Source organism: Chionomys nivalis, chromosome 12, assembly GCF_950005125.1.
Source record: "Chionomys nivalis chromosome 12, mChiNiv1.1, whole genome shotgun sequence".
NCBI lineage: Eukaryota > Metazoa > Chordata > Mammalia > Rodentia > Cricetidae > Chionomys > Chionomys nivalis.
In genome coordinates, this window is record NC_080097.1 from 55,977,901 (window position 1) to 56,001,354 (window position 23,454).

Here is a 23,454-nt window from a genome sequence, read left to right on the forward strand (position 1 = left end):
CCTTATAAAGTAAAAGATCTTCTGAAAATGTTAACTGATTTTTTTTTAAATGGGTCTCTCTACAAATTTTCTCATATTATTTGTACCTTAAATTTTCAAGATATTTTCATCTTCAAAAAATACTGCCAGGGATTAAAAGAAAGCTCAGCAAAAAAGAGCTCTTGCAAAGGAACCAAGCTCTGTTCCCAGCACCCACAAAGCAACTAACCAACTTTAACACCAGTTCTAGATAACCCTTCACCTTCTTCAGACCTCTGTGAGCACTGCACATACACAAGTACACACAGACAATGCTGGCAAAACACCTATACACATAAAATGAAAATAAACATTTAATTATCTACAGTATACAAGAATACATAAAAATGTTTTAGATATTTTCGGGCTTAATAATAGTTTTAGCTAATCAGATACAAATAAAGCCTCACTAACTTTTAAAAATTAAAAAATATGGAAATCATCAAAATAATTTTAGGCTTGCAATAAAGAAGTTCAGTATGAGAAAATCAAACAGTTAAAACTATATAAAAATAAGATCAGCTATCTTTAATATACAATTATGTCAAAAAACTTTCCAAATACTTAAAACTTACTTTGTGACTTTGCATATTTTGTCTTGTGACTGTTCATGCAAGCAGTTGAACAATATGGCTCCATATATCCATTAGGACCTATACACTGAGTCATATCAAAAAATCTGCACTGTGTTCGGCAACCAGTACATGTTGTCAGTTTTCCATATTTCTAAAATTTGAACATAAAAAGATATTTAAACACACACACACACACAAACACATACACACTCAACTAGAACTAATTTCATAAAGCATTTTTTAACAGCAAAAGACAGAGTTCTATGGAGCCCAGGAAGGCCTCAAAACTTATGACCTTCTTTCCTTCCCCATAAAATCTGGGATTGCAGAAATATGTCATCATGCCTGACTCAAAGCCTTTCCTGTCATTTCAAATGATTCCATTATATTCTTTCTAAATGCAAACTAATTGTGCCACCCACTAAACTAGTTCTAGCCAACCAATCGTCATCTCACTCTCCTTCAAAAAAAAAAAAATGGTTTTTGTTGATATTTAGTTGAAAATCTAGGAGAGGCATAATAACTTTTCTGTGTGTACGTGGTTTTGGAGCTGTGTTCAAGACTGCATCTCTAAGAAACAAAAACAAAGAAAACTCTATGGCTACTAAATCTCACTGCCTGGAGGTGGATTTTGGAGCCCAGAAGTTGAAAAAACAGATCAAGTTCTGGACAACTACTATTTGGAAAACAAAATAATGAAGGGATCTGCACAGAAAAGAACTGTGGCTACCTAACCACCGGTATCTCAAAAGAGGCTTTGGGAAAGAACTAATGAGTGCGTGTGTGAGAAGGACAGACGTGAAAGGAACTGACAGCAGTGCTGCATTTATCAGTCTCAGCATGTACAAAGTTGAAGCAGGAAGGTAGGCTACATAATGTGACCATGTCTCAAAGAGATACAGCACCAACAAAAAACACCTCAAAATGGAGCACGGAGAGAGGAAAATAATATATAGCGCCTCAGTGGTAAGAAACATTGACAGCAGGAGCAGATGTGTGAGAGAGGCATTAGTTCAGGTAAGCAACACCAAAACTGTATCTGAGAAGAACTGTCTAATGACACACAAGGATTTTCTGACAAATAAAAAACATGAAAAATTTGGTGGAATTGAAAAATCTATCTCTTGGAGGAAATTAAAACATTCATCATCTGATATAATTTAAGAGAATAAATTTTAATAATTCCTCAGACAACTATTATGTTAAAATACACTTTCATGCTTGAAAATGGATGCAACGTTATGACATTTGACACCAGGAACTTACATAGTATAAGATAACTAATTCCCACAAGCTGTCCTCTGACCTGCATATGCCCACATACATATACACATATACAAACATGATTTTTTTTTATTTAAATGAATCTTCAATCTCACCAACATTCCTGCTTACCTCAGGCTGCATTAAGAAAGAATCCTGCATGTGATCTCGAACTTCCTTCAGGAAACTTGGATGACTACCTACCTAAAACATTTTAAAAGATTTCGTAAGTGCATGAAGAAAAGCTGTCAGACTGAAAAGTAAATAAAAAATCTATGAAAGCTGCTTCAATGACTGACTGATTTTAAACCTTCTCCTTTCTTTTTTTTTAACTTATTTTTAAGATTTATGTTATTTATTATGTATACAGTGTTCTGTCTGCATGTTTGCTTGCAGGCCAGAAGAGGGCATCAGATCTCATTATAAGTTAGTTGTGAGCCACCATGTGGTTGCTGGGAATTGATCTCAGGACCTCTGGAAGAGCAATAAATGTTCTTAACCTCTGAGCCATCTCTCCAGCCCCCCCCCCCCAGCTTTCAACAGTACATTTTCTGTTCTGTACTCACTATTGAAGAAGTGTGTGGGGGGGGGGGTGATATAATGATAAAACATTATCATAACAATGTGAGAAAGATTCATCCCTTCACATCCTGGCCGCATTAAAGAACGCCTGTTCTTTAATTCTAGATAAGCACTTTAGTATTAAACAACACCCCCCAACACACACAAAATAGAGAATAAGAGCCCTAGACTACGAAATCACATTTAAGTTAAAAAAAAAAAAAAAAAGTAATCCTCATCACCAAAAGGAAAGTTGAAACTTTAAAATTAGTAAAGCAATCGATGTCAAAACCCAAATTACAGATGTTAGAATTATCTGACAAAGATTTCCTAAGTAGTCATCATAAAAATGCTTCAATAGTTATAATATGCTTGAAGAAGAAATAAAATAGTTGCTCTCAATTTAAAAACAAGATGGGGAGCCAGGTCTGGTACTGCACACCTTTAATCCCAGCACTTCAGAGACTGAGGCATGCAGATCTCTGGAAGTTCAAGCTGGACCCAAGGCTATATAGTAAGACCCTGTCTCAAAGAACAAAGAAATAAATATAAAAAAAAATTAAAGAATCAGAGAACTGTAAGATAATAAATAGAAACTACTCTGTGCTATCTTTGGAGCTGTGGAGGAATAAGAAAAGAAGACAGAATTCTCCAAGAAATACTGCCTGGGGACTGGAGCGATGACTCAGAGTTTAAGAGCACTGGTTACACTTCCAGAGGTCCAAAGGTCAATTCCCAACAACCACGTGATGGCTCACAACCATCTGTAATGAGATCTAATGCTCTCTTCTGGTGTGCAGGCATGTGTAGACACAGCACTACATACTAAATAAATAAATAATTAATTTGCCTGCATAATAAATAATGAGCAAACAAATGAATACGTGAAATACTGCCTGAAGATGCCTCACATCAAGCAAAAGACTGATTTAATGTATAGATAGAAGCTGAGTAAACCCTAGATTAACTTCATCCCTGTCCAGGAGGAAGGAAGGAAGGAGGGAGGGAGGGAGGGAGGGAGGGAGGGAGGGAGGGAGGGAGGGAGGGAGGGAGGGAGGGAGGGACAGAGAAAGAGACATCCACAATTTTTTAAAATTAAAGAATAAAATCTTGAAATTAGTATCAGAAGAGCTTACAGAAGAAACACAACTACTATATATATATACCAGCAGCATAGAAAAACAAAGCATTTACCCCTCTACTCTAGCCCCACCCACACAAGAAAAGGCAAAGCTTTTTTAGAGCTTGATTTCCACATTAAACTTCAGTAGTAAAGTATCTCTTCTAAGCCCTCCTCCACTCCAGCCAATATTATGTTAAAGACCAAATCTTCCAGTCCACCATACAGTAATAACAAAGCTTAACTACCAACAATCATTCTTATCCCAAATCCTAACAAAGGTAGTCTGACCAATACTAAAACTACAGAGAAGGTGGCTGCACCTCACCTAAACTAGAAACACAAAGGGTTTGGAGGTGTACCTCAGTAGGAATGTGCTTGCAATAGGACAGAAAGAAGCCCCAGCATCACATAAACACAACTGTACCACCTGGAATGCAGAGAACCAGCAGCTCAAAGTTATCTTCACCTAGCTAGTTCAGGCTCAGCCTGTGATACAAAGTAAAAGCGGGGAAAATAAGGAGGGTGGGAGGGGAAGCAATAGCAATAGCCACCACAGCCGCTAGGCTCGGGGATTGCATCTTTTTACATAAGTCTAGTTGCTGCCTAGTTGCTGCGGGATGAGACAAGAAGAATACCTATTTGAGACAATATGATTCCTTAACAAAAGAACTTGTCATTCATTCATTAAATCTCAAATCAATATTCCAACTTCCCTTTAAAAAAGGAAAAAGGAGGCTAGAGAGACGACTCAGTAAATAAGAGCACTGGCCTCTCTTCTGGAGTTTAATTCCCAGCAACCACATGGTGGCTCACAATCACGTATAGTGGGCTCTGATGTCCTCTTCTAGTACATGCAAACAAAGCACTCATATACAGAAAATAAATAAATCTTTTTAATAAAAAAAGAAAAAGAAAGAAGTCTGACTGTGGTAGCCCATGCTTTTAATTCCAAAAGAGGCAGGACCAGCCTAATCTATAGAATGAGTTTCAGACAGCCAGGAATACACAGAGAAACTCTTATCTTAAAAAAACTAAACAAGGGCTGGAGAGATGGCTCAGTGGCTAAGAGCATTGACTGTTCTTTCAGAGGACCTGAGTTCAGTTCCCAGCAACCACATGGTGGCTCACAACCATCTGTAATGAGACCTGGCGCCCTCTTCTAGCATGCAGGCTTACATGGAGGCAGAATGTTGTATACATAATAAATAAATAAAATCTTTTAAAAAAACTAAACAAAAAGAAAACAGGCAAACAAGATGTAAATGTTCTACTACTGAACGCCAGCAAATCACTATAATCTCACCATAGAGAAAAGGAAATAAAGATTAAAGCAGAAAAATGGTAAAAACAGAATGAAAAAATAAAATCAATGAAAGTTGATATTCAAAAGAAACTAGGCCAGACCTGTAGGCAACATGGCTATAACCCCAGCTATTCAGGAGATTGAAGCAGATTGGTTGCTATGAATTTGAGGTTAGCCTGCACTACACAGAGAGACCCTGTCTGAATGAATGAAAAGAGAGACAGAAAGACAGAAAGACAGACAGACAGACAAGGGACTGTAGAGAGGAATAAATAGGTGAGACCACTAGCTGTTCCTTCAGAGGATCCAGCTTCTGTGGGTATTAGGCATGAAAGTGCTGTACACAGACATACATATAGGCAAAATACCCAGATACATAAAATTAAAATTATGGCAGGTGTCTGAAGAAAGCAGCTCACATAGTGAAGTGTTTTCCAGCAATTATAAGGATACAAGTTTAATCCCCAGAATCTAACTTAAAAAGCTGGACATGGTGGTGGCATACATTTGTAATCCCAGTGCTAGGGGACTGTAAATGGATAGATGCTCTGGAACTCTGGAGCCAGTCAGTCTAGTCTAAACATGAGCACCAAATCTCAGGGTAAATGCCTCAAAAGCCAAGGTGCCTAAAGAATAACACTCACGACTAACCTGTGACATACATACATACATACATACATACATACATACATACATACATACATACATAAATTATATATATGCATCCACAATACACCCATGCCATCTCTAGCACCCCTCCCAATACATCAAGTAGAAAATGGAAATGACAGAAAAAGGGATGCAGATACAAGTCAGTGGAAAAGCATTTGCGTAGCAAATGTAAGGCCCTAGGTGCAGAAAAGGGGGGAGGGATAAGCAAGATAAAGATATACATATACCTTTTCCTAAATTAATAAGACACAAAGGTTTGGAAGCTGACCAAAGAATGAGAAGAAATATATAGAGGCACACCATTATAACTACAGTACTTCCAGCATACAAATACAATCAATGTAAATAACCAAAGAGCATACATAATTAAAATACAATGAACAACGTAGGAATGGTGACATATGTCTACAATCCCAGTACTTGGGAGGCCAAGGCAGGAGATCAAGTTCAAAGCCAACCAAAACTAAGAGTTCTGTCTTAAAACAGAGCAAAATAAAGATAATATAGTGAGAATTTTGAGCATCTTTGCTTTTATTCTTATAGACAGAAACGTGTGCTCCCTTCAATCCAATTCCTACTTTGAAACTCTAACTTCCAATTGAATTGTTATGTATTGTTATGGTTAAACAAGGTCATAGGGGTGGGGATATAATGAAATAAACCTGGTTTCCCTTTAAGAAGAGAGAAAGGCAAAGCAAAAACAGTTGTAGAGAAGTAGGAAGTAAAGAAGAGGCAGCACCAGAAACTTGAACTTTCATCTTCCAGAACTGTCAGAATGTCAATTACTATTTATTAAGTCAGAACCCATGATATCTGGTATATAGTAGCCCTAAAGAACTAATTAAATATTAATCTAATCATGTTTTCATAATTTAACTTTTAATAATGATTTCATAAAATTACGATAAAATGGACTATTCTTCCATAAAGAATGAAAAAGATCAATCCATGTAGTGATAGGGAATGATTTCAGAGACATGTACAGCAACGCATACATTAAGATACCTTCTGTTCCAGGCAGCGGTGTGCACACCTTTAAACCCAGCATTCGGGGGACAGAGGCAGGTGGATTTCTGTGAGTTTGAGGCCAGCCTGGTCTACAGAGTGAGTTCCAGGACAGACTCCAATGCTACAAAAAAGCTGTCTCGAAAAACCAAAACAAACAAACAAAAAAAGAAAACCTCAAAAAAAAAAAATCACTAAAAAAAAGATACCTTCTCTTTAAGAAAAAGATAAACTATCAGTAGCTTGGCTATTTCCTTAAGTTTCAAAAAAATATACAAAATAAAGACTAAAAATTGATACCTAAAAATAATACAAAGGAGTATCTTATGTCTACATGTACTTGTAAAGTCAAATTAGAGGTCTAAAACTGGAAATTAATCTAAAAGCTGAAATACAAAGGTAATCATTCCCAACCCAAGTTCTAACAGTTTGAAAGTCCCTCTCCAAATCCCCCCAAAAAAAGAAAATTCAAAAGACTTATACTAGATCACAAGTTAATTTTTAAAAACCTACATATTTCTTCCTTCATTTGAGTTAAGCCATCTTCACATAAAAAATTATAGAATTAAATGAGATTCCAAAAACAAATAAGGCTAAATCCTCCTACAATGCTTCCAAACTCACCCAAAATACCTTGGGCTTTAGCACATGAGTTACCTGTTTGTATTCACTGACACAACTCTGACAGCAAAATCTTTTCTGCTGACCATCAATCACCAGAACATTATTTCCAGCACCTTTACTGGGCAAATATTCTCCACACTGTTCACAGCAATTCATTATTAGACCATTGGCCATTCTATATCTATTGAAGCAGTGGTCACTGCATAGCTTATGAGTCATATTTTTAAAACTAACTTCATGGCGAATCTAAAAGAAAAACAAACAGATTTTTAAGAGTGTATCTGTTTTCAAGTAGCTAAAAAGCTTAATCCAACAGCAACATAAACACAAGAAGGCTAATTTGAGGAAAAGCAAAAATCAAAATACATTTTTCTATATCTCTGAATTGTTTATATACACAAAAACATATGAACGCATGCATCGCACTACAGAAAATGAATGTATAGGAATTATCACTATAAACTTCTCTAAAAATAAATTAAAAACAGAAAGCTGGGTGGTGGTGGTGCACGCCTTTAATCCCAGCATTTGGGAAGCAGAGGATGGCAGATCTCTGAGAGTTAGAGGCCAGTCTGTTCTACAAGAGCTAGATCCTAGACAGGCACCAAAGCTACACAGAGAAACCCTGTTTCGAAAAACCAAACACAACAGAAAATCCACACTTTCATAAACAGACTTATTATAAATCTTTAGACAACTCCAAAAGAAATGATAAAGTACACTGCACTAGGCAAGGAAGAAAAAAAGTCAGTACTACAAACAATTCAAATAAAGTATGCATATATAAGTTACTTTAATATCATAATAATGTGAATTAATTTTGGAAATTTTTCCATTTCTATTTGCCTATTTCTGTTTCTTGTGTAGTTACCCATTTGTATAAATAAACATATAGAACCAATAAAAAGGGGAAAGTACAATCATAATACTATGACTGTTTTCTGTCAACCTGATGAAATAAACAAAGTAATTAATTCTTCCTGAGTCAGCTTTCTTGGAAGACTAGGATTACATAATGGAATACTCTAAGAAGTTTATATATCTTCACTTCTAAGGACACAGGCACCAATAAAAGAATAGGGGGAAACTGTCAACATCCAAAATGATCTCACGTGAGAGCAAGTGAAAAGTACAAACCTCGGTGAGTTTGCCACAGATTGTGCATCTCGATTTATTTAGAGCTCCTTTAGCAGGACTCTGCTTGTCCTCATAGAGAGACAGGCAAGATGTACTACAAAATTCTTGGAAGGATTCACTTGAATCTACTTGAGCAACAATTGTTCCTTTCATTGTAGTTATATCTCTGAAAAAATAAGAGGTACAACTTAAAGTTCCATTTCAAAAGTAACTAAAAACAAAAGTTGTAACTGATATTTTTAATTTCCACAGACTAATTCGTGGAAATCAAACATCATTTTTAGATTCAGGAGATCACTTTTAGTATAAAATATGTACTCTTGGAAAAAAAAGATCAAAAAGTCGCCGGGCAGTGGTGACACATCCATTTAATCCCAGCACTCGGGAGGCAGAGAACAGGCTCTATGAATTCGAGCCCAGGCAGGACTACAGAGTGAGTTCCAGGACAGGCTCCAAATTTACAGAGAAATCCTGTCTCAAAAAACAAAAACAAAAACAAAAGATTAATAAGTCAAAACAGCCAGACAGTGGTGGGGTATGCCTTTAAACCCAGCACTGGGAGTTAGAGGCAGGCAGTTCTTTGTGAATTCGAGGCCAGCCTCTACAGAGAAAGTGCCAAGACAGGCAGGAAAGATACACGGAGAAACCCTTTCACAAAAAAAAAAAAATATATATACACACACACACCAAAAACAAAACAAAACAAAAAAAAGTACAATTATTTGATTCTGTCACTAATACTTTATCTTCACATGCACTAACAAGGTTTTAAGATTGGAAAAACTAAAATTACCATAGTTGCATTAAATTAAAGTCAAAGACTAATTTACTTCAACTGATAATACCAGTTCAATTACCCTCCCCAACTAATAGGCAAGCATTAAGACTCCTAGATTATGGAAATTTAACATCAGGAGAGACTACACAAAGTATTTTCTGCTTAAATGCACCACTTACCAGGCATGGTGGCTCACATCATTAATCCAAATACTTAGTTGGTGGGGGGGGGGGGGCGTTGGGGAGAGCTTGAGGAAGTGGGAGGGTGGAGATGGAGAAAGGACGGATATGGGAGCAGGGAAGAAGATATTTTAATTAAGGAAGACATTTGGGGGTTGGCAAGAGGCTTGGCTCTAGAGGGGTTCCCAGGTGTCCACGGGGATGTCCCCAGCTAGGACCCTGGGCAGTGGAAGAGAGGGTGCCTCAACTAGCCTTGTCCCATAGTCAGATGACTATCTTGAATATCACCATAGAACCTCCGGCGACAGATGGAGATAGAGACAGAGACCCACATTGGAGCACTCGACTGAGCTCCCAAGGTCCAGTTGAAGAGTAGAAGGAGGGAGAATATGAGCAAGGAAGTCAGGACTAGGAGGGATTGGTCCACCCACTGAGACAATGTGCCTGAGCTAATTGGAGCTCACCAAAGCCAGCTGGACTAGGACTGAACGAGCATGGGATCAAACTGGACCCTCTGAATGTGGCTGATAATGGGGGCAGACTGAGAAGCCAATGATAATAGCACTGAGATTTGTCTCTACTGCATGTACCGGCTTTTGGGGATCCTAGTCTGTTTGGTTGCATACCTTCCTAAGCCTGAATGGAGGGGGGAGGTACTTGGACTTCCCACAGGACAGGGTACCCTGTCCCCTCTTAGGACTGGAGGGGGAAGAGAAAGGGTATGTGGGGGAGAGAAAGGGAAATGGGAGGAGAAGAGGAAGTAGAAATTTTGAATAGTATTATTTATAAAGCAATAAAAAATAAATTAAAAAAATAGTTAGATGGTAGAGGTAAAAAGCATCAGGAGTTCAAGGTCCTCAGTATACAGTCAACCTAGATTACATAAGACCCTAAATTATAGAATGAATTAATGTATAAATAAATAAAATGATGGGTAAATACAATAAGGGGGCATGCACCTGTAATCCCAGTACAATGGAGAAATAGTGTGACTACCATAATTTTGAAGCCAAAATGTCTTATATAAAGTTCTAAGATAGCTTGGACTTCAAAGCAAGACATCTGAATCAATCAATAAATAAATAAAATAAAAACACCAAAAAAAAAAAAAACCAAAAATAATACTACTATTGACTTTAAATTTAAATACTAAATTTCTAGACTATTACAGCATTTAAGCATATTGTAAAATAATCTAAACACTATAGAACAATTGTTTTTGTCCTTGGATTTACTATAAGAATGAAACACTAAGACTTTATCAGAAGTTCAATACACCTAAACTAGTTTCAGATTTGGGCAGCTCTGAGAGAGTACAAAAAGATCCACTTGACCCTCAATACAGTTTATCATCCAGTTTTGTTTGCAATCATTGAAAACAGATCTAAAACAGGACAGAAATTCTTATTTTCAAGAATACAAAAAAAAAAAAAAAAAAAACAAAGTAAAAGTACCTGGGTCATAAAACTACATTTTGACAACAGTCAAAAAAATACTCAAATATATAGAATGTATCATATCGGTTTCGTAAGTGTAAGCACACAACTTTCTAACATTAAGTTATATTCTTACAATTAATAATGCATTTAGTAGTAGAGTGCCTCTATAAGGTGAGGCTCTGGGCTTGATCCCTAGCATTGTAAATAAAGAAAAAAAGAAAATCAACTAAATATATTTATATTGTTATTATATTATATAAATATTCACATTTTTGCAAGGGATTCATTGGAGATGACAGTCAAAATTACAAGGGCCTAAATAAATTAGTTCAAAACCTACCAAATAGGAAGCCCAATCTATAAGCCACCAGACTTTCAAAGTAGCTTACCAAATTTTAAAACATGAATGAATTCATCTCTAAGTGTCTCAATGAAATTTCTAAAAAAAAATTATGATCATTATTTAACCACATGGAATGGTATGAAAGGTTAATCTTACTTTTTACACATAACACAGAGTTTCTTTGGAGCAGGTTTATGAGAGAAAGAAGAAAGGCAGGTGGTTGAACAAAAGAGGTGAGCTGATCCTTTCCGTTGGTAAGCTGTCTGCCCCTTCTGCAGAGGTTTCTTACAGTTTGCACAAGTGACTTTAACTGGTTTAGTGGGCTGCTGTTGAGCAGAAGGCTGGAATATCTGTTTAGGAAGTGAGGCCACTGGTGATAAAGAATCCACCCCCTGTTGTTTCTGGTTACGAGGAAATGATGCTGATTGGGAGATCCAGGAATCTAAAACAAAATATGGAGAAAATAATCAAATAGGTATTCGTAGACATAGAACTTTATTAGTAAAGAAATAGTTTTACTTTTCTAGTATGCCAAAGTTTATAATACTAATTAAAGCCACATGTGATGGTTCATGCCTATAATCAACACTTGAGGAACTGAAAAAGGAGTGCCACAAATTTAAGACAAGCCTGAGCTCTAAAGTGAGACCCTGCCTCAGATGCTAATGAAGCAACAATATTTTGGGGGGTTATTTATTTATTTATTTTTAATTGAGGCAGGGTTTCTCTCTGTGTAACAGTCCTAACTGTCCTGGAACTAGCTCTTGTAAACCAGGTTGGCCTCAACCTGACAGAGATCTGACTGCCTCTGCCTCTCAAGTGCTGGGATTAAAGATGTGCACTACCACAGCCTTGCATAAAGCAACAATTTTGCAGAAGTAGGAGCATCTGTGGGTAAGATTGTCTGCTTTCTAGAAACAATACATGTCTAAATGGCAAGACAGTAAATTTATTTAAATTATTCTCATAAAGAAAGGAAGTATGGGGCTGGAGAGATGGCTCAGAGGTTAAGAGCACTGCCTGTTCTTCCAAAGGTCCTGAGTTCAATTCCCAGCAACCACATGGTGGCTCACAACCATCTGAAATGAGATCTGATGCCCTCTTCTGGCTGCAGACACACAGACAGAATATTGTATACATAATAAATAAATAAATATTTAAAAAAAAAAAAAGAAAAGAAAGGAAGTATATGGTGTGCTGTGAGATCAGCTTGATTTAGCCATAACACAATGTACACATATTCCTAATCAACATGTTCTACATGATAAAAGCACATTTTTTTTCTGATAGTTTAAATAAAAAAGAATGGCCAGGCAGTGTTGGAGCACGCCTTTAATCCCAGCACTTGAGAGGCAGAGGAAGATGGATCTCTGCAAGCTCAAGGCAAGCCTGGTCTACACAGTGAGTTACAGGACAGCTATTACTGTTGCACAGAGAAACCCTGTCTCGAAAAATAAAAAGAATGGAGCTGAATAGATTAAGTTGGTAATGTACTTGCTGCACAAGCATGAGAATCTGAGTTGAACAGAACTCACAATTTTTATTTTTTTTTCTTTGCTTGCTGGGTTGTTTTGTTTTTTAAAAAAGCAAGCCAAGTGGGTAGAGAGATGGCTTAGAGATTAAGAGCACTGGTTGCTCTTCCAGAGGTCCTGAGTTCAATTCCCAGCAACCACATGGTAGCTCACAAGTACTAAAATAAGATCTGACAGGCAGAACAATGTATGCATAATAAACAAATCTTTAAAAAAAAAAAAAAAAGCCGGGTGGTGGTGATGCACGCCTTATCCCTGCAGTCAGGAGGCAGAGGCAAGCAAATCTCCGAGTTCAAGGCCAGTCTGGTCTACAAAACAAGTTCCAGGACAGTTAGGACTGTTACTTTCCTGGGGGGCGGGGGAGGTTGAAGCAAGCTAAGTAAGGTACACACTCATAATTCCAGTACTGAGGCTGAGGCAGAAACAGATTCCAAGGGTTCACTGGCCAGCCAGCCTAGCCGACTTAGTGAGTTCCAGGCAAATAAGAGATCTTGTCTCAAAGAATAAGACAGTGACTGAGGAACAATACTCAAGATTAACCTCTGACATCCAAAGGACTGCACATGAACCCTCCACAAACACCCGTTCACATACACACAACAAAGCAATAAGTAAAAATAAATTTGCATTCTGCCCACTTAGAAAACTGTGTTTCACTCTTCTTTAAACTAGAAATAGCACCAAGCATTAAAAGTGGTAATACATGTAACAAAGCATAGTGACTAGCATACAGGAAGCACTAAAAAATATGTCACTGGCTATGAGATAGGAAGTGCAGACAGAGAAATCAATAACCAGGCATGCTAGCAAAACTTGGAGACTTCTTTACCTACAAAAATATTTAAGAGTGATTTCTTGGTTCTGATCCATTCTATCAGCCTAATAGTTTCAAGCATAACACTCTTCAATTTAAAAAATAATGGAAGATGGTGATGTAGCTCAATTGGCAGGGTGCTCCCCAAGCATGCATAAAGCCCAGGCTCAGTCCTCAGCACAAAACATAGGCACAGTAACACAAGTTTATAATCCCAGCACGTGGAAGGTAGGAACAAAGTAATGGAGCTGTAGGAATAGCTCAGCTGTTAAGAACACTGCTCTTAGCTGGGCAGTGGTGATGCATGCCTTTAATCCCAGCACTCAGATCTCTGTGAGTTTGAGGCCAGCCTGGTATACAAGAGCTAGTTCCAGGACAGGCTCCAAAACTACAGAGAAACCCTGTCTCAAAAAGTCAAAAAAATAATAATAAATAAATACCACTGCTCTTACAGAGAGAGGATGAGGGTTCAGGTCCCAGCACCCACATGATGAGAGCAACCATCTGTAACTCCAGTTCTAGGGAATATGCCACCTCCTGGTCTTCATTAGCACGGGGCATGTATGTGGTGCACATACATATATGTAGGCAAAAGCTCACACATTAAATAAAAAAGAAAATTCCTTTAAAATTCAAAGATATTATTGACTACATAGTGAATTTTGAAGCCAACCGGGGCAATGCTAAACCCTGGCAGAGAGGTGATTTGAATGAGCAATGTCCTCATGTATTTAAAGACTTGGTCCCCATCTGGTATAACTGTTTAGAGAAATTATGGAATTTTTAGGATGTGTAGTCCCCGAAAGTAAACAAATCACAGGGGGAAGACCTCTTAGAGTTCACAGCCTCATCCCACTTCAAGATCAAACTGTGGGGGCTGGAGAGATGGCTTGGTGGTTAAGAGCACTGGCTGCTCTTCCAGAGGTTCTGAGTTCAATTCCCAGCAACCACATGGTGGCTCACAACCATCTATAATGAGATCTGGCGCCCTCTTCTGGCATGCGGGCATACATGGAGGCAGATGTTGTATACATAAGAAATAAATAAATAAATCTTTAAAAAAAAAAAAAGATCAAACTGTGCTTCCTGCCACCAAGCTGAGTTTAAAGTTTTGTCTTTGAAGATGGCATATTAGGTATTTTGTTGATCTGTGGTCAAATACAATGAGCACAGTCAACTTAAAAGAGTTTATTTTGGCTTGTAATTCCAGAAGGGAAAATGCCTGTAATGATGGGCGAAGGTATGGTGCAGGTCTACAGAGTGAGATCCAGCCAGGGCTATAGAAAAACCCCCGTCCCAATAAACAAACAAACATACATACGAATAAATGACAATAAAATGCTTAAGCATATTAAGCTTAAAGAAGAGGACTTTTAACACAAGTTTCAGGAGACAGAGGCAGGTAGACCAAGAGTTCCAGGTCAGCCAACAATACAAAGTGAGGTTCTGTCTCTAAAAGCATACTTTATAAACAAGGGCATCTATTTTATATTTACTTAGGGGAAATGGTGCTTTAAGATTTTATTTGGGGGCTGGAGAAATGGCTCAGTGGTTAAGAGCATTGCCTGCTCTTCCAAAGGTCCTGAGTTCAATTCCCAGCAACCACATGGTGGCTCACAACCATCTGTAATGAGGTCTGGTGCCCTCTTCTGGCCTTCAGGCATACACACAGACAGAATATTGTATCCATAATAAATAAATATTTAAAAAAAGAAAAATAAACCAGACCCACAACAAATAAAAAAAAAAACTATTGTGAGGGCTGAAGGATGGCTCAGCAGTCAAAACCACTTGGTGCTCTTTTGCAGTACCCAGAACCCAGGTCAAGAGGTTAACACCTACCTATAACTTCAGGTCCAAATGATTTGATACACCCTCTAACCTCTGTAGGCATTTGCACACACACACACACACACACACACACATGCACATAACAAGACAGGCACGTAAGGCATAATTTTTCTTTTAAAAAGAAAAAAAAGTGGCCGGGCGGTGGTAGCACACGCCTTTAATCCCAGCACTTGGGAGGCAGGGGCAGGTGGATCTCTGTGAGTTCGAGACCAGCCTGGTCTGCAAGAGCTAGTTCCAGAACAGGCTCCAAAGCTACAGAGAAACAGTGTCTCAAAAAAAAACAAAAACAACAACAACAAAAAAGGTATTATTCCAAACCGTAACTCTACTATGCTCTCAAAATTACAGATATTATCAATTAATTCACTTTTATTTTGAGACAGGGTCTCACAATGTAGCCCTGGCTAAAGTAATCGATTCTTCTTAAAGGTGATAACCAACATTATTATTTGTATATTCATACTAATATTAACATACTTATAATGACTAGAAAAACTGCTATTCTATGACAGGCAGTGGTGGTGCATGCCTTTAATACCAGCACTTAATAGGCAGAGGCAGGTGGATCTCTGTAAGTTCCAGGACAGCCAGGGCTTTTACACAAAGAAATCCTGTGTCGAGGGGAAAAGAAAAAAGAAAAATATACTAATAAATACATGGTGGCAATATAAACTTGTAAGAGTGTTCTGGAAAGCCATAAGGCAATATATGTCATAAGTCAAAAATGCTCAAGCTGGGACTATGGCTCAGTAGAGTCTGTACAGCAGATCCCTAACACTGCAAAACTTAAGGATGAGGAAGTGAGATGGCTCAGAGGTAAAGGCACTTGTCAATACGTCCCAGGTCCAACAAGACAAAAGGAAAGAAAACCTAACTCCCATGTTTTGTCTGTGACCTGGCTAACTTTATGTTAACTTGACAAACAAGCTCAAGTTATCTGAGAAAAGGGACTCCCAAGTGAGAACATCTCCATAAGATTTATCTATAGGCAAGTTTAATCACTGTCTGATATGGAAGGGCCCAGCTCATTGCATGAGTTGTGCCATCCTTGGGTAGGTGGTCCTGAGATGTTTTAAGAATACAGGTTGACCAAATCAGGAGAGAGCAAGTCCATAACCAATACTAGATATAGCACGGCCTCTTCATGAATGTGGAGACAGACACAGAGAGAAATTGAGATAGAGACAGGCATATCTATGTGCAGAGCAGAGAAAGAGATAAAAGGAGAGAAATACATTGTAAAAAGGCCAGTTTTATATGTTGGTTGGTTTGGAGAGTGAGTTTTTTGAGATAGTATCTCACTGTAGCTTAAGAAGCCCTCAAATGTGCTACGTGGCAAAGGAAGGCTTTGAATTCCTCATCTTTCTGCCTTTATCTCTCAAGTGCTAGAATTACAGGTATGTGCCACTACACCCAGCTATACAATAATCTCTGTATAATAGTATTCTTCGAAGAGAAATAGATTAAAGGAAGACCCAACAGTTAAGAATTATACCAACTTTCAAAAATGGTAAGGAATAAATAAAGTGATTAATGAAAATACTGGGATAAAGTAAAATAAAATAAAAAACTAACACTAGCAGGGTGGTGGTAGCACACGCCTTTAATCCCAGCACTTGGGAGTCAAAAGCAGGCAGATCCGTGAGTTGAAGGCCAGCCTGGTCTACAGATTTCCAGGACTGCCAAACCAAGGTTACACAGAGAAACTGCCTCAAAAAAAAAAAACAAAAAACCTAACACTAGATAGACAATCAAAAATGAATACAAGGCACACGTACTGCCACACACTTTTAAACTCAGTACTTTAGAGACAGAGGTAAACAGATCTCTGTGAGTTCAAGGTCAGCCTGGTTTACGTAGCAAGTTCCAGGCTAGTCAAGGCTATTTAGTGAGACCCTGGCTCAAAAGAACAAAGATAATTACAAGCAAACAAACCACAAAGACCTCAAAGTCATTGAGCTGAATATAATAAATGTGTGCATGTCAATCATCTCTTAAAATAGTTTGAAAAATGAAAAAGAGGCCTGGCAGTGATAGCAAATGCCTTTAACGATAGCACTAGAAAAGCAGAGACAGGCGGATTTCTGTGAGTTAAAGATCAGCCTGGTCTACAAGAGCTAGTTCCAGGACAGACAGCTAGGACTACAAGAAACTCTGTCTCAAAAAACCAAAAATAAACATAGATTAGATAGATAGATAGATAGATAGATAGATAGATAGATAGATAGATAGATAGATAGATAGATAGATAGATAGATAGATTAGATTAGATAGATCGATCGATCCTGAGTTCTATTCCCAACAACCACATGGTGGCTCGCAACCATCCATAATGAGATCTGGTGCTGCCTTCTGGCCTGCAGGTCTACTTGCAGGCAGAACACCGAACACATAATAAATTTATTATATAACAGTCTTAAGGATGTTATTAATCTAATTTACATATTCAACCACTATTACATATTAGCAAAAAGTAATATATAGCAAGATGTTATATTTATATTATTTTTAATCCACTAAACATAAAATCATAATTAATATTCTACTTCACAAATAATACTACACAGTTGCTTAACAACATTAAAATTTCAAATTTTGATGTCAACAGAACTAAAACATTTTCTATATGAAGATATTAAACAAGGCAATGCCTCTTACTACTGGGAAAGAACAATCAGATAAAATATCAAATTATTTGTATGAAATAGAGTGTGACTACTTACCAGGGTTATGATGAGGTGCAGACTCTCCATTCTGAAATACATCTCCTGCAACATTCATCCTACCAGGATTAAAAGGTCCTACTCCAGACTTGGTCTGTGAAGTTAAAGATGGGGTGTACGTTTGCATATTAACACCAAAGTTACTTGACTGAAGTCCATTAGAGACATCTCCCAGGTTGGTATTATGCAGTGATGTCACATGAGTAATCATTAAGTTCATATCTCTCCCGTCAGTACTTTCTAGCTGGCCATCACTCACAGAGCTTATGCCTGTTTCTAATGTTGTAACATTAGCAATCTGAATTTCAGAGTCTGGTTCTGTGGTAATACCACTATTACCCATTCCTCCTGTGTTTACCTTACTTCTTGAAAAAGTGGAAGTAGAGAAATCCACATCATTCGTTCTGTTTTTAGTTTCAGAAGGTCTCCTTTCAATGAAATGTGAGGGGTTCTTCTCTTGCCCTTGATTTGTTTCCATGTCCTCTTCATCATCAATGACAATTGTCTCACTTACACTGCCCTTCTGAGAAGTCAACTCTTTCGAGGAAGGAAGGATTTTGGGATCATTTCCTTGTAGTTCTTCAGTTTTTGAAGACGTAAATGTTATGGTTCTTTGATCGGCAACCAAAGGTGCAGAAGATGGAGGAGGTTGTACAGGTTCAATAAAAACAACATCATCATCATCTTCCACTGATGAATTCTGAAACTTACTAGATCTAGATACTAAAGGATTCGCAGCGCCACTAAATGAATTTCCTACGTTTGTGAGACTAGTTGCCATGGCTGTACTTCCTAATAGAACAGGAGTTTGATCAGTCGATTCTAATGTTCCCACTGAACTTGTGTCCATGCCAAAGAACCTGTTCAGGGAAATGAAATATATATGTAAGTGTGTGACTTCATTTTTTAAAGATGCATTTGTTTTCTGTTATAAGACTGCTGTCATTATCTTCTGTGGTCTCAAGCAGTTCATAGTTTACATATCCATATAGCTACATACAAGGGAACAAGGAACACAGCCAATTCTCAGTAACCATGTGCACGACATACACTCCCACTTTCTTTCTAGAGATACACTATTTACTCCATAAAGTTTACCCAAAATGTAAACAGTAAGTGCCAACAGAAAGTCCAAAACTAACACGACAACATCAGGTATCTTCCTCTACTGCTATCTACTTTTTTTTTTTTTTTTTTGAGTTGGAATCTTTCACTGAACATGGAACTCACTGGAATTTTGGTCCTTGAACATTCAGAAACCTTTTACCGTTAACAAAATTTTCACAACCATCCAATTTAAGGTTGGCAGGCCCTACCTAGAGCCTCCAATGTGGTACTGCTGACACCTTGATATGATTCCAATGAAATGGATTCCAGATTTCTGGCCCCTAACACTATCAGGATAAATTTCTGTTATTTTAAGCTACCAACTTTATTGTTGTTGCAGCAGCCACAAGAAACCCATATAATCCACTTCTCTGTTCAATCATCTCCCAAAACAATTTAATTTGTATCCTATGTTAATGATTAAGAAATTGCAGGCCAGACATAGCACAGGCCTTTAATTCCAAGTAAAGACAGATGGACTTCCAGTCCAACTTGTTTTTACATAGACTCCAGGTCAGCCACAACACAACAAAAACTTATCTTTATATATAATAAGGAAAGGCCAGGCAGTGGTGACGCATGCCTTTAATCCCAGTACTCAAGAGGCAGAGGCAGAGGCAGGTGGATCTCTGAGTTCGAGGTCATCTGGTCTACAGAGCAAGTTCCAGAACAGCCAGGACTACCCAGAGAAATCCTATCCCCAAACCACCCCCACAAAAAAAAAAAAGGAATTGTAGTTTAGGGATTGGAGGGGTAGCTCAGCAATTTACTAGCTCTTTTTCCAGAAGATGTATGTCCAACTCCCAGTACCCACGTGGTGGTTCAAAATCATTTGTAACTCTAGTTCCAGAGAATCAGATAGTTCCTTGTGGCCTCCATGGACACCTGGCATATATGTGATGCAGACATGCATATAAGAATAGTAAAATCTACCTGGGTGGTAGTGGCACACGCCTTTAATCCCAGCACTAGGGACGAAGAGGCAGAGGGATCTCTGTGATTTTGAGGCCAGCTTGCTCTACAAGAGCTAGTTCAAAGACAAGATCCAAAACTATAGAGAAAACCTGCCTCAAAGCCCCCCCCCCCCAAAAAAAAGTAAAATCGGCTGGGCGGTGGTGACACAAGCCTTTAATCCCAGCACTCGGGAGGCAGAGGCAGACGGATCTCTCTGTGTGTTAAAAGGCAAGCCTGATCTACAGAGCAAGTTCCTGGACTGGCTCCGTAGCTACTGAGGAACCCTAACTCGAAAGAAAAAAATTAATATACACATACACTTTCTTAAAGAACCTAATTTGTCCACATACACAGTATGAACACACATGCCTTTAAACTCAAAAGTCCAGGCCTTCCAATGCTCTGCTACATTCAACTATTTCTATTCATTTGTTGCTTTTAGAAAGGATCTCTTTTTTTTTCTTTTGGATTTAACGAAGTATTGCTAGCGGTAGCCAGTTTTGCATGGTGAGAGATGTCAGACTTTTGAAAGGTGTGTAGGCTGATTTAAAACCAAACCCTGAACCCTTTTAAAGAACAATAACACATATTTTACATGGAAAAAAAAAAAGAAAGGATCTCACTCTGTAACCCAATCTAGTTTTAAAATTATGGCAATCCTGTATCAGTCTAAAGTATCGGGTTAGCAGGTATGTGCCACCCTACCATATCCAGCTGTAATTAAAATTGTCTGACTACCTAACCTAATGCCTACCTACTATGTTGCAGCCAAAGAGAAGGCAAAGCTAAAAAGCAAACAACAGATTCAACACAATGCCCATCAAAATCTCAGCAAAATTCTTCACAGACCTTGAAAGAACAGTACTCAACTTCATATGGAAAAGCAAAAACCCAGGATAGCCAATAAAAGAACTTCTGAAGGCATCACAATCCCTGACTTCAAACTCTACTACAGAGCTACAGTATTGAAAACAGCCTGGTATTGGCAAAAGAACAGACAGGAGGACCAATGGAACCAAATAGAACACCCGGATTTCAATCCACACATCTTCAAACACCTGATCTTTGACAAGAAAGTAAAAAATATCAAATGGAAAAAAGAAAGCATATTTAACAAGTGGTGCTGGCATAACTGGATTTCAACATGTAGAAGAATGAAAATAAACCCATATCTATCACCATGCACAAAACTCAAGTCCAAATGGATCAAAGAACTCAACATAAAGCCAGCCACACTGAACCTTATAGAAGAGAAAGTGGGAAGTACAGTTGAACGCTTTGGCACAGGGAACCACTTTCTAAATAGAACCCCAGCAGCACAGACACTGAGAGAAACAATTAGTAAATGGGTCCTCCTAAAACTGAAAAGCTTCTGTGAAGCAAAGAACACGGTCAACAAGACAAAACGACAGCCTACAGAATTGGAAAAGATCTTCACTAACTCCACATCAGACAGAGGTCTGATCTCCAAAATATACAAAAAACTCAAGAAATTGGACACCAAAAGATCACATAATCCAATTAAAAAAAAAATGGAGTCCAGACCTAAAAAGAGAACTCTCAACAGAGGAATCTAAAATGGCTGAAAGACACTTAAGGAAATGTGCAACATCCTTAGTCATCAGAGAAATGCAAATCAAAAACAAAAAAACAAAACAAAAAAAAAAAACAACTCTGAGATTCCATCTTATACCTGTAAGAATGGCCAAGATCAAAAACACTGATGACAACTTATGCTGGAGAGGCTGTGGGGAAAAGGGAACACTTCTGCATTGCTGGTGGGAATGCAAGCTGGTACAATCCCTTTAGATGTCAGTGTGGCAATTTCTCAGAAAATTAGGAAACAACCTTCCTCAAGACCCAGTAATACCACTTTTGGGACCAGTAATACTACTTTTGTGTATATATTCAAAGGATGCGCAATCGTGTCACAAGGACATGTGCTCAACTATGTTCACAGCAGCTTTGTTTGCCATAGCCAGAACCTGGAAACAACCTAAATGACCCTCGATCAAAGACTGGATAAGGAAAATGTGGTACATTTACACAACGGAGTACTACACAGCAGAAAAAAATAATGACAGCTTGAATTTTGCAGGAAAATGGATGGAGCTAGAAAACACTATTTTGAGTGAGGTAACCCAGACACAGAGAGAGACAATTATCACAATGTACTCACTCATAGGTGGTTTTTAAACATAAAGCAAACAAACCTACAAACCACAATCCCAGAGAACTTAGACAACAATGAGGACACTAAGAGAGACTTACATAGATCTAATCTACATGGGAAGTAGAAAGTATAAAAAGACAAGATCTCCTCAGTTAACTGGGAGTATGGGGACCTTGGGGGACGGATGAAGGGGGGAGGGGATAGGCAGGGAGGGGAACAGAGAAAAATATAAAGCTCAATAAATATCAATAAAAAAACAAAAAAACTAGAACAAATACAAATGAAGATGAGATTGTGTGCACAAAAAAGAGAGAAAGAGAGCATAATTCTCAAGAAATTTTGAGACCTTAGAACCGAAAGAGGTCAATGGACAGGTGGGGGGTTTAGAGAGCATACACTGTAGGTAGACTTATAGACCTGACAGAAGTTGAAGTGATTTATAGATGATAGCTTTATTTTCAGAGGATATTACCTAAAGAGACAATAACTATAAAGGTATTTGTATGTAAGCACATTCATGAGTGTACACATATACAGGCATGCATAAACATGTGTGCAGAGGCCAAAAGCCTCTTGTGGTAACCTTAATGTAACTGGCCCCCATAAGCTCATAGGGAAGGGCACTATTAGGAGGTTTGTCTTTGTTGAAGGAGGTATGGCCTTTCTGGAGGAAGAGTATCACTGTGGAAGTAGGCTTTGAGGTCTCATCTATGCTCAAGCCACACCCAGTGACTGAATTCACTTCCTGCAGCCAGTCAAACAAGATGTAGGACTCTCAGATACAGGACCATGTCTGCCTGCATGCTACCATGTCTTGCCATGATGATAATGGACTAAACCTCTGAAAATGTAAGCTGCCCCAATTAAGTGTTTTTCCTTTATAAGAGCTGCCATGTTCATGGTGTCTCTTCATAGCAATAGAAACCCTAAGGCAGCTCTTTATCTTATTTTTTAAATTAAAATTTAGTTTTATTTATATGTATGTGTCCTAAGTGCATGCCACATATGTGTGAATACCCACAAAGGCTAAGAGAGGGCTTCAGATTCCCTGGAGCTGGAGTTACAGGTAGTTGTAAGATGCTCAAAGTGGGTGCTAGGAACAAACTCCTCTGGAAGAATAAGAAGCACTCTTAATCATTGAGTCATCTCTCCACCTTAATTTTTTTAAAGATTTATTTATTATATATACAGTGTTCTGCCTGTATGTATGCCTTCACACCAGAAGAGGGCACCATATCTCATTATAGATGGTTGTGAGCCATCATGTGGTTGCTGGGAAT

The 23,454-nt window shown here is 38.1% G+C and overlaps 1 protein-coding gene across 5 annotated transcripts in view; it reads right to left on the reverse strand.

Moving 5' to 3' along the window:
- Zmym2 (zinc finger MYM-type containing 2) overlaps positions 1 to 23,454 on the reverse strand; it is a 76,526-nt gene that overhangs the window by 37,273 nt on the left and 15,799 nt on the right. For all 5 annotated transcript variants that reach the window (XM_057785927.1, XM_057785932.1, XM_057785929.1 and 2 more), the window contains 6 exons: positions 17,941 to 18,800; positions 11,177 to 11,462; positions 8,282 to 8,447; positions 7,178 to 7,390; positions 1,989 to 2,060; positions 594 to 744 (listed from right to left, as the gene is read on the reverse strand). In XM_057785927.1, the coding sequence (XP_057641910.1) occupies positions 594 to 744; positions 1,989 to 2,060; positions 7,178 to 7,390; positions 8,282 to 8,447; positions 11,177 to 11,462; positions 17,941 to 18,790 (1,738 nt within the window). In that variant the 5' untranslated portion in view covers positions 18,791 to 18,800. The remainder of the gene's footprint in view (positions 1 to 593; positions 745 to 1,988; positions 2,061 to 7,177; positions 7,391 to 8,281; positions 8,448 to 11,176; positions 11,463 to 17,940; positions 18,801 to 23,454) is intronic.